This window comes from Melanostigma gelatinosum (assembly GCF_949748355.1).
Source record: "Melanostigma gelatinosum genome assembly, chromosome: 4".
Lineage (NCBI taxonomy): Eukaryota > Metazoa > Chordata > Actinopteri > Perciformes > Zoarcidae > Melanostigma > Melanostigma gelatinosum.
Genome location: NC_136637.1, coordinates 24,586,933 through 24,598,912, shown reverse-complemented (window position 1 = coordinate 24,598,912; position 11,980 = coordinate 24,586,933). Strand labels below are relative to the sequence as shown.

At 41.1% G+C, this 11,980-nt stretch overlaps 1 protein-coding gene across 2 annotated transcripts; it reads left to right on the top strand.

The window, feature by feature from the left end:
* The first annotated feature begins 582 nt into the window (after positions 1–582).
* Positions 583–11,921, top strand: firrm (fignl1 interacting regulator of recombination and mitosis). 2 transcript variants are annotated; one of them, XM_079267606.1, is made up of 25 exons: positions 583–719; positions 836–1,045; positions 1,324–1,363; positions 1,472–1,560; positions 1,736–1,840; positions 2,000–2,140; positions 2,820–2,982; positions 3,103–3,187; positions 3,276–3,414; positions 4,230–4,319; positions 4,432–4,496; positions 4,594–4,742; positions 5,736–5,865; positions 6,503–6,689; positions 7,702–7,784; positions 8,028–8,079; positions 8,551–8,640; positions 8,891–9,076; positions 9,933–10,052; positions 10,131–10,226; positions 10,318–10,431; positions 10,525–10,629; positions 10,712–10,792; positions 10,873–11,019; positions 11,679–11,921. In XM_079267606.1, the coding sequence occupies exons 2-25, from the start codon at positions 950–952 to the stop codon at positions 11,886–11,888; spliced, it is 2,763 nt and encodes a 920-aa protein (XP_079123732.1). In that variant the 5' UTR covers positions 583–719; positions 836–949; the 3' UTR covers positions 11,889–11,921. The 2 variants fall into 2 exon arrangements, with proteins under 2 accessions (XP_079123732.1, XP_079123731.1); XM_079267605.1 differs by having other exon boundaries at positions 10,318–10,629.
* Positions 11,922–11,980: the final 59 nt, after the last annotated feature.

Sequence of the window (11,980 nt, the reverse complement as noted above, 5' to 3'; positions counted from 1 at the left end):
ATATTTTATTTTGTTGTGTAACCCTGTTTGCTGCTGCCACAGACAAATTTCCCCTTGGGGATGAATAAAGTTCTATTCTAAATGATACACTGTCTGAAATATATTGAAGAATATGTTATAGATATATATTCATGACGGATAAACAATATTATTTGGCTACGCAGGCAGAATGTATTTACATGTATTTATAATTTTTGCAATACAAAAACGATTCTGTCTGTATATATGTTTTAGTTATTGTGGATTTTTACTTAGTTAATATTCTTTACTGTTTCATTACTTATTTACTCATTTATAATACTTATTTTTGTATTTGCTATGTCTCTTGTTTGCACTACACTGTATGCTGCTGTATCCTGTACATTTCCTAATAATAATAAACTAATTATTTTATTTTACACAGATTCATGATGATGGTTGTTATTTTCAACGGTTTGCATTCATCGTGTTCTTCAATTGGTTGAAACCTTTGGACTTTAACATTTCAACCAATCAGAGTGAAGGCGGATGAGCAGCGTTGCACATCACGTCACATCCGATTCAAACAACGGCGCGCGGTATGTCTTATCCAAAGCGATGCAAAGACTGTAAAGTCCACAGTCACTTCTATTCTTCACAAGTCTTCCACGTTTTAATAAATAAAATGGTGACGCTAAGAGAAACAAACGCGTCGGTGTGACTGTGTGCTCCTGAACAGAAGATACAGTCAATCATTTATGGTAAGAAGCTGTACGTGTTATCGAACATTAACTACCATGCTAACTTTAAACGTTACCGTTAGCAAAACATATCGTAGCAAGCTAACGTCAATCTCGTCTCTCTCTCGTTCAAACAGGAAGTGAATTCTTACTGATGAAGCTATGGTCGTAAATTGATCACTTTGAGTGACTCAGTCGGTGGTATTGTCCTGAAACGTTGTGTGCTGACCCTCCCGGAGACTGCTGTCATCATGTCCCAGACTAACACCTCTCTGCTGGACGAGGTGGTGCAGTGGAGCCAGGAAACCTGCCGCCAGAAGCTCAAGTCTGTCCTGCCAAAACTCACCATATCCTCTCAAACGTTGCATCTAACTCTGTTTCATTCTTCAGGCTCAGCTCGTGATTCATAGCATCTTACACAGGTTCAGTGGTGGCAATATGCCAGTACTTATGAATATATATTGAACACCAACATATCCTCTCAAGATGATAGATGGTAATGTTTGGCTTGGTATTTTCTGGATGAAGCTCTGCACAATTTTGTGTTTTGCTCATGCTTATCCATCATCTATCAGGTTTATACAAAATTAATTAATTTCCTGTTGTTTTCCTTGACTATTTGCACTCTTTACATAATAACTCTGAGAGTTGGGATGATCACATACGTAAGTTTCTTCACTGCACTCTTTGTATTTACAGACTGCTTACTTTTTGTGTTGAGCACTATTTGTGGTCTAAGTATGAACTGTCTTATAAACATAACATCCCTACAGGTATACTGAAGATCATTACAGACATGTTCCTCCCTCATATTGGTTTGTCTGAGCTGGAAGATGAGTGCTTCTCCAAGATCTTACCAAAGGTAAACAACAAGATAAATACATATTGTCATTAGGACCTATTATGTGAATATCTTTAGTAGCATTTGTTAATTGATGCAGAGTTGTCTTGTGAATTATTATTCATTTACACCTTCTCTTAAAGGTGTATTGCAGTATTGATTTGTTTCTGTCTTTATCTGTCACACGCGTCTGCAGGCGGTGACCATGTTTGAAAGCATGATCAAAGAGATCTTGGACCAAGTTGGAGGGCTGTCCAGTCAAAACACTGAACTGTGTGCCTTGCTAAGAAACATTCTGCAGGTATGATTATTTTTACTTGTTGCGTAGCAAGGATGTGTATTTAAAAATGGTACAATTAGCACCATACAAGTTTAGGACATGTGTGATATTTATTTCTGCAAAACGTTGTCATCACTTCTTTTTCGTACCAATATTTTGACAAGATGCTTTCTGTTTCAGGCAATGGTGCAAACAATTGATGCCCTGTCATCTTATGTGCGTCACGTTGGCACGTTTGAGGAAGCCCCCGACTTAGATGCCATCCGCTCGTTACCGACTTGTATCCTGAAAGTCCTGAAGGAAACCTTTCAGCACTGCAAGGTTGGCCTGTTTGGTTCCTCGGTGGCTGTAATGAGCTCACTCCCAATCTGCTACGCATGCTTTCATGCATCTTTAATTATTCTGTGCAATAATTGCTATAGTTATGGCTGAATGGTTTTTATTTTTAATATTATTAATAAAAAAGCATGCTACCATTCATCAGACTGAATTATAAAGATATATAAGATAACTGTAATATATATACATACAGTGGATGCATTAAGTAAAATGAATCATTTATATTTTGTGATTAGTAACATAACGTTTTGTACAAAAGATATGACTGCAAATTCAGAGCTAGCCTTAAGTGGATTAGAATTTATTCTTTCTATTACTCTTACTATTTTAAAATGGGTGAAATTAGATTTTTATTTAAAATGGATTAGTTATTGCAAAGTACAGGTGATACTGAATTTTAAAAATCCAATTTGCAGCACAGACATACCTGGAGGTACTCATTTGTGCTTGATCCTCAGTTTCCATTTTTCTTGTTTTTCAAAAATATTTTATTAACTGAAGTATTATTTGAGCTCAAGATGACATCATTAACTAGAAACTACAGGGATGAGCCTCTTTCTGTAGCATTAAACACACAAATTCATCTAAGTCCATCTTTCTGAAAAACCTTTTCTGTATTTGTGAAATCTATAAAGAAATCTACTCTGCGTGTTGTCCTCAGGAGAGTGAGGGGGTTTACTGCGGCCGTCTGTCCCTGGTGGCTGACCTGCTGCAGGGACTCTTCAAGGAGGCGTACTCTCTCCAGAAGGGTCTGCTGGAGCTGCTGGACAGGGTTTCCCTGGACAGCAGTGCCCCAGAGGAAGAGGTCTTTGACATTGTAGCAAGTATGTGTGTGTGTTTGTGTGTGCATCTGTTGGTTTTCCACAGATTCACCCTTTGTCATTAAGCCCTTCTCTTGCTGTACCTGTAGACCATCAATGCAAGTTATTTTTCATCTTCCTCAGTGATTCACAACCTGCTGGATATCTGCTCTATTATCTCTAACCTGGACATAGCGCTGCATGCAAACACATGGAAGTTCCTCATCAAGTCAGTACAGCAGACACGCATGTTGACACACTACTTTTCACTGGATGAATCCCTTTGTTGTAAGAGTTGAATGAATACTTCTGTTCAGACAGAGTCTGAAGTACCAGTCATTGGTGGAGGAACATCTGCATCACGGTGACATCAGCAACAGCCTGTGTGACAACCTGTTGGTCTCCTTCAACAACTGTGTGGAGCTGGCTGAACAGATCAAACATGCTGGTCTGCAGGTAGGAAAAAAAATAATCATTAGACTTGTTCGAGATGAACAAGTTAACGACTCGCCTGTAAAGTGGATGAGAGCAGAACAAATGTACAGCGGTGAAGTCGTACAGTTTTCAGCCGCCGTCAAAGAATAAACAGGAAGTCACAGAAATAGTTGCATCCTATTAGATCCGATCCGTAGCTACTTGTAGTTGGCAGACCTCGTTCTGATTCATTGATGTGTTTGTTTGTGTGGAAATGTGCGCGTATCTGCGTTCTTTTTATGTCTGCCTGTGAAACACTTTGCTGCTCGCTTTGATATGTGTGTTGTATAAATAAGCTTTATTATTATCAATCACACGAGATATGTTTTTAGATTACACCTTTATTGCACAACATGAGACAACAATCGAGCGTTAAATATTACAATTGCACACAAAAAATGTGGGTTTTCTAGAAAACGTGGTGTTTGTTGTTAAGTCTAAGAGCCAATCAGCTCTTTGAACTGGCGACAGCCAGGCGTTTCCCATCATGCATTGGGGTCATGCAGTCGGTGGAGAGCAACTGCGACGCCTGACTCCAAAACCTGCGGCCGCCTCGATCCCGTGAGGTTATCGTTGCCCACGTGTGCATGACGACAGAGCAAGTCTGACACGAATCTAACCGCCATGCACTGTGCGGTGATCGATTCTGCGCAGCACTGGCTCATCTCAAACAAGCTTATTAGTAGGTTTTAGCTGCTTTTTACAGATTCCGGACTGTTGAATGAGTATTTCTTAAGTTTGTTTCCTTTAATATTTTGTCACGTTTTTGAATTAATGCTCTTTTGTCTTTTTTAAAGGAAGCAACACAAAGCCCAGAATACAAGCTGTTCCAGAAAACTGCAAAGATGTGTCGGTTTTTTGCCAACACTTTGGTTCATTACATAAAGGTACAACAAGTTAGATCTGCTTGACGTCCTCTTGACTCTATAAAAAACATTGTGCCATCAACAATACAAAGCAGCTGATCTTGCATCCCATCGTTCCTTATCCTTTGAACAGGAATTCAAGTTTTTTCTGACGAAGTATTGTAACTGCTATCACCAGCTCTACCTCCAGATCCTCAGGTATGTGTGGCGTTAAGTAGCAGATACAGACAACAACTTGTCCTTTTGAGTGAACAACTCTTGAGTAAAGAGAAACGTACCCTCTGATGTCTTTCAGTAACTTCCCTCCCAGCTCGTGTGCTCCAACACTGCCCTCGGCTCTGTCCGTGGAGCTGAATGCGGCGGCTCTGGTTCCCATGGATGCCCTCTTGCTCCAGCTGTTACCTTTAAGGCCCTTCGCCGAATTAGTCCTCCAGAATGACCTGCGTGAGTTTAATGCTTGTCGTCAGCGTGGTCTTTTCCCAGATACTGCGGCGCTGTTGATAGAAGCTTCTCTGTTTCCCTTTGCAGTGGAGACTTTGTTTTATACACTCCTCAGTGATGAGCTGCAACCATTCCTCATTCTAATGACAAAAAGTATACAACCTGTACTAGTAATGTCCACTATTTGGCTAATTTAAAAATAAAGGATGTATTACATGTTTGTTGTAATTGTAACAGAATATAAAATAGAAGTCTTCTGATGGTGGACATAAAACAAATGACTTTGGAACAGTTCTGTCTAGTTTGAAAACTTAACAAAATAGTTACATGTTTCAGGATTCATTTATATATACTGTGTGTGTATGTATGTATGTGTGTATATATATATATTCATATTCATATCTATATATATATATATTCATATCTATATATTCATATATATTTGTCTGGGAGGAACAACTTTAGTTCTGTGAGACAATGGTGCCTATTTCAATAATTGTTTTGTCTTAACTTTTATTTACTGTTAGAGTGACAATGTAACACCGTTCCAACACTTTAACGGTAGTGTTCACTTTCCATTTAAAGACACAAATTGCTCAAGAAAGCCACACTCAAAGTGAAACATTTGGCCTTTTTTTGACATTTGACAAACATTTTATTCCCGGTGTTGGCGTACCACCCCCTCAAACCTCATCAACGTTGGTATTTAGCAGTAATACATCATTCATACTTTTCCTTTTACGATATGTTGAATTAGATCAGCATCTGCGCTGATTCACTAATATAATGTATCGTGTTCAGTTGGACACAGGACATGCATTGACATACCCAATTTTGGTGGCCTGACGCCAATATTTTACTTCCAAAACGTCATATCCACTGAGGACTGTCTTCTCTGACAATTACATCATTGGCAAAATGTTGACTGTATGTTGTTACTCAAAAGAAAGTGGCCACCATGTTTCTAGCTGCTGACTGACACTTGTTTGTCTGCAGGGTTAGCTGCTGACCACGCGCTTCCTCACTGCCTGCTGCTGCTGAGCGTCCTGGGTCAGCTCCCCTCCCAACCAGAGGAGGTGCTGCAGCTCTGGTACACTGGCAGCCAGTTCTCAGAGGAAACTCCCAGGTAGTGAACAGTGTTGATGATGTTGTCTTCAACCTGAATTTCTTTCACATTTGGTGCTTTACTGCAGGGACAAGCAGTTCATTTTAGAACTGGTTTTCAGGCTGGTAACCAACTATAACCTTGTTATACCTTTTGGCTTTTGATGTTGATCGACAATTGATTTTGATAATTGATTTGTTTCTAATCTATAGTGCTAATTTGAGTTCTTATTTTACAGTAAATTCAGAGTAAATCATTTCAGCATCCAACATAACTGATTAAATCAGATTTTATTCCAAATAAGTGTTATAATAATTATGTAACACAGGGACCAGCTGTGTAAATAAATCAATAACAATAAATACACCAATATTTTACACTGCACAATGGTATATAAGATTCATTATGATAGTATTCAACCTTTGCTTTATAGTTATGTACAAAATGTTTGCTTTTTGACACTATCACTAGTCGCTCGTGATTTAGGACTTTAAGGACTTTCAGAGTTAAATATTGAATAAGAATTTAAAGATTATATTAAAATGTATGCATCTTTCAGCAGTCTTGAAAGAGGTTTTACGATTCAATTCTGTATTTAAACTGATGTTATGTAAATATATCTAAAATGCTTCTTTGTTCCCACCCCCTCTGTCTGCAGGCTTCCTCTCCACCAGGCGTTGTTCACTAGTTTCAGGCGGTGCTACACTGAGCGTCGGGTACCGGTGCTGTTGCCAGGCGTGATGATGAAGGGGCAGGCCCAGGTCCCGGTCACTCTACACAACCACATGTGTGTGCAACTCTGTGCCAGCGTGGCTGCTCTTCCCCCGGTGTACTTCCCCGTGCTGGTGAGGTCGACACACGCAACCACATACTGTATCATAAGCAGCATCAGCAGAAGTGAACAATGTTTTGTTATTAATGTTCCATGCGTATGTTTTCATAAGCATCATCCCACTTCTCCCCACACGGGACACACAAATCAAGCATTTGTAGTAGAAACCAGGAATGGGTCAGAAACAGAAAAGGAGTTCAGGAGTGATTGAGGAAGCAAAAATGAACTAAACATGAAACCAGAAGTTGTTTTTTTATCTGAAGGCGTCTTATGTCCTGCCATTGTGTTTAATCCTTAAACCGCTGAAGAGAATTTGGATTGGCAAACAGTCTTTGCAAATAATCAAGAATGTTTGATAGAAGCGGGATTTGTTTAGTTTCGGGTGTGGTGCTGTTGCAGTCGGGGTGGACCTTCTCACAGCAGCATTCCGATGACACTTGCCAAGATGTGTCTGTAATCAACTTGTCCCGGGTCTCTCTGGGACCTGACCTCAAGTTTGTCTTTATAGCTTTGAGGTCCTTTTACTGATGATAACTGAGGCTTTCCTAGTGGAGGATGTTTTAAGTAGAGCCGATATGTTGGCCAATATTAGTTTATTAGAGATACTGTGTGTCCACACCTGCAAATATGCATTAACATTCATAGGCTGCATTTCATCATTAAAAAAAAATATTCATAATTTATTGTTCAAGTATAAAATAAACTGGCAAATAATAACCCAGTTTGAAGGTTACTAGTCATTTTAAAAATGAATATTGGCCAATTTTTTATTTTTTTTTACCTGCATGAAAAATGAAGTATAAGTTGGCGTCTTTTGGATATTCATTCATATTCTGGCCATGAGTTGTGTTTTGGTGCAGGATTTTCCGTCATTCATTGCAGGTTATTCTTTCACTTTCGTCGTTCTCTCTTTCTGTTCACTTTGGTGATATCTTGTTTTTTCAGACTCCCGCATTTTCCTCCGTTTACTCGCGCCTGTCCGCCTTTCCCCTCTGACCGCTCGCTGTCCTTCATGCGTTTCCCAGGAGCGTTGTTTGGTCGATACGGTTCTGCAGCCTGATACTCAGACAGCTCTACTGGCAACAGATGTGTGGTGCTTTACAGCACGGTGAGTGTGTGTTCACGTATATCATTTGTATTCAAAAAAGTGTAAACTCCGCAGCTATATTTTGATTGGGGGATACTGTTCTGCACACTGTGTCGTGCTACATCATTTACAACAAACCCTACATTTGAGGTATCTTCAGAGTTATCGTTGTTACCGTTTCACCACAGTCTTGTTGTCAGCAGTTTCTACCCATATTTCTCTGTACAATATTGAATCCACTGCTGATTGTATCTCTGCTTACAGGTATGGAACAGCAGAACTATGTCTACATCATGTCCTCCTCGTTGCTCAGCTGGTGGGTAGAGACCAGTACACAGAACACCTGAGAGTCCATTTTGTGTTGTTTTATTTGGATCAGAAAGAAAGGGAGTTCACAGCAAATTGCACTTTACAACCCAATTTCAGACATGAATTATGTAGATGCTGAGTTGAAATTGAAATTGAAGGATTTCTGAATTCTAGGCTCTTGATGTTTCTGCATGTCTGTGACCTCTTCCTGAGCACTTTCTAAAATAAGATCCCCTTAATCTCCTCTCTGGAGGGTTATGCATTAGAATGGGGTCCTGTGGCCCCCATACAGAGGGGACAGTTGTCCTCGGGGACACCTTTTAATAACCTGTTGCGTCTTTACGTCATCAGATTAAAGTGGATCTCACTCATTTCCATCAGTTCGTCTCTCTTCTGCCTTGATGCCCTTGTGATTTTACTCCTGAGTCTTCACACTGACACTCATCCTGTTCCTCACCTCTCTTCTCTTCTCCCCCAGGTGAAGTCCTGCACCACTGAGTGTTACCAGTCGGCCCACCTGGGCCTGCTGCTCAAACGCATGGTGTTCCTCATGACGCTGGACCACCAGGTTAGAAATGCTGGGAACTCACAAATGACTCTAGAGTGTCAACTGAAATCTAATTTTCCGTTTTGTATTATAATTCATTCAAAAACAGAGTACACACAGTTACTACCATCAGTTCTGTGTGTGTGTGTGAGAGAGAGAGAGACATTAAAAATCAATAAAGTGAGGCGATGGGCCACCAGAGCAGCTTCAGTGCTCCCGTGGCTGGATTGATGAACGCCATTGATTCATCTGAATGATTTTGTTCTTCCAGATGGAGCTGGTAGCGCACTTCCCACCATCTGAGGTGGAAAACCTTCCAGTGTGGCGACGCGTCCTCCTCAGAGCTCTTTCACAGGATGCACGTCGCCGCGTAGAGGCCGACATCATTGGCCTTACTCGAGGAGCGCTGACCGACTGGCAGAACGGAGGCTACAAACTAGGACAAGTGGACAAAGTGGTGAGGACGACCTCAGATTAACCAGTCGGTGCTTTTTGTGAATGTCACGACGGCGGACTGTTGTTTTTACCTCCTCCTACCATCATGAAACGGTGCGTTAATGTCTGCTTTGTGCAGAAGACCACATAACTGTACAAAGACACTCGTGTAAACTCTGCATGGATTTTATTTCAAATTGCGAGATAAGGTTAAATGGTGTTTGTGTACATTTCTGCCCCTGAAGAGGAAATGAGCAGCACCAACATCAAGGGCAAGGCTGCGGCATTGTTTCTGTCCTTGTGCACTGCAGAGAATGGATCGATGACAAATGACCACAACAAGTGATATTAATAGTGAGATAAGCTTGTTCCCATGGCTGAGGACAGATGGCACAGATTGCTGTTACATGGTTTACAAGGTTTTAAGTCATGACAGCATAATAGAACACTTATTGCAACAAATCATACTTTTAAGTCTGATTGTGTATTTCTCCTCCGCTTTTAAGATGCGTCACTCTGCGAGCATGGCGAGGGTTTGACAGAAGAACACAATACATCCCATGTTGGGCTCAGATGTAGAGTAGTGAACTGTAGACCATAAAAGATTCATGTTCGGGTGGAAAAAGTGATACTTTGTTAGCCTCGTTGGTTTTAGAATATGACACTTTGTGGAATATTCTGTCCTTTCATCCACCTTCAATCATCTTCTTTAGGGTGTAGCTCTATTTTACAGTCATATTGTCCAGCTGCTATCAGTCAAATTCATGCCAGAATGATTAAATCCAGCTAAGAAAACGATGCAAGGAAGCAGGGTGGGGTAATTTGAAATGGTAAACATGCACGAGTGTTGGATTCTACACAGTTCCCTCTGTCTCCAGAACATGGTGCTGATCCCCCTCCTAGCGGTGGTTCGGCTGCAGTCATCTCCTGAGGAGCAGTGTGTGTTGTCTGCAATGAGGATAATCACACAGCTCTGGTTACGAATGTGTCCAGACCAGGTGAGATCCACACACACACATGCACACAGGCGTAGTGTGAATGCCTGACTGTTGTCCCTGTAACCTGTCATACTCCAGGTGCAGGCCCACCCTGTGCTCCAGTGCACTCTGCAGCTGCTTCTGTCAATATCGGCAATTTTGGTGAAAAACATTGAACCACAGGTCATTTGTCAGGTATGTTGTTAGTTATCACAGTTCACATTAAGTAGATGAAGAATGGAGAACACATCTGTTGTGTGTGTGTGTGTGTGTGTGTGTGTCCCAGGCTCTGGTGTGTGTGGATAATGTGGTGTCCCAGAAGTGTGCAGATCAGCTGCTGCTGGCTGCTCTGGAGTTCCTCTCTTCCCTGGGGAAGATCTTTGTTCCTTCTGACAGCCAGGTGATCAGACCAGACTATTTCATGGGGATCTTACCTTTTAAGTTCATTTATTGTCACATTTTCTCTTTCACACCAACTTGTTTTGTCCCACAGAATGAAATTCTGCCGAGGCTGAGTAGCCTGTTTGCTGTCCTGTTGGCTGACCGAGCCTGGCTGCTTCAGCAGCACGCCCTGGAGGCCTTTTCTCAGTTTGCAGAGGTAGGGCAGCAACTCAATACGTGTATTATTAAATACGGTTTATGCCTCGTCATGAAGTTAATGTGTCCTTTTGTGATTCAAGATTACAAACCATGAAGAGGTTATTTCTCAAAGTTTGAGTGTGGAAGATACCAAGACGAGGGTGGTGAACTATCTCAGCAAGGTAAGGAGATGCCGACATATCGCGATGGAGATCGACTTTAGATAAAACAAATGAGTGTAAATCAATATGTCCTGTTGTAGACTGTTAATGCTCAAGAAGATGTGGAGTCACGGCTGCAGAGGCTCAAGCTGGAGACGGCAGTGATTGAACAACACAACGAGAGGCTGGAAATGAACACAGGAAATGCTCCCAACACACTGTCTGCTGAAGCTGTTGCAGATTCAGAGGTGAGTGGTGTCATGAAGTTAAATCAAAACTTCATTCACAGGCTTCCTGAAAATGCAGGACTCCGCATGCCACAATCATACTGTCCAAGTCACTCTGAGTGGCAGCTAGCCTGTACAACACTACCTCCTAGTGTACATGACACGCTATAGTATAACTTTTTATGACATACCATATTTTCAGGATTTTTTTATACTTTTGTTTTTTTGGCATACTATGACTTTATATCCATTTACATTTTTTATGACATGCTCTACTGTGACTTTTTCAAAAATATGAGAATGTTTAGTATGGCATAACAATTGTACATATACATATATACGTACATAGTAGGTGGTGAAAATGTCACTAGTACAGTGTCATTAAAAGCCGTAGTTTAGTTAATATAGTTAATATAAAATGTCATGTCATAGATTGTAAGCGATTAAAAATATGATTGCATTTCATTATAATAGCTCGGTCTAAACCTCCCGTAGCAATAACAAAAGCACTGGAAATAGTACATTTATTCAGCAAAATATTTCTCAGTGAAGTATTACATAATGTCCTGCTCAGCAATTCAGAATGTCATTTGTACAAGCAAGATTTCTGCCTCTTCTGTAAAATGAAATCACATTGTGTGAGTGAGAATGTAACATGAACCCTGTAATTATTCCCTCAGCCGTCCCCAAAGAGAGCTCGGCAGGAGACCAGCGCAGAGGACGAGTACAGCCGCTACATCCAGACGGCTGCCAGTGCTTTGAAAGCCCTTCAGGCTCTCGCCGAAGGCACCGCCAACGGTCCAGCACCGCCTCCACAATGGCTGGAGCCCAGACTACAGGAGCTCCAGACCCTCATAGCCCACATCAGTACAGCCGGACGCACAACCTAACCGTTTAGCCTATATTAACTATAACACCCCTTTGCTGCTGAAAAGTCACTCTTCACTTTTTAAACCTTTCCTTGGTCTGCTTTGAGTGATGT

Excerpts from the sequence above, each read along its gene's own strand:
- firrm (XM_079267605.1), top strand. The coding sequence starts at position 950 with ATGTCCCAGACTAACACCTCTCTGCTGGACGAGGTGGTGCAGTGGAGC. Across the intron at positions 2,983-3,102 it reads GGTCTTTGACATTGTAGCAA|TGATTCACAACCTGCTGGAT; the intron begins GTATGTGTGTGT and ends CATCTTCCTCAG. Across the intron at positions 4,320-4,431 it reads CTTTGGTTCATTACATAAAG|GAATTCAAGTTTTTTCTGAC; the intron begins GTACAACAAGTT and ends TCCTTTGAACAG.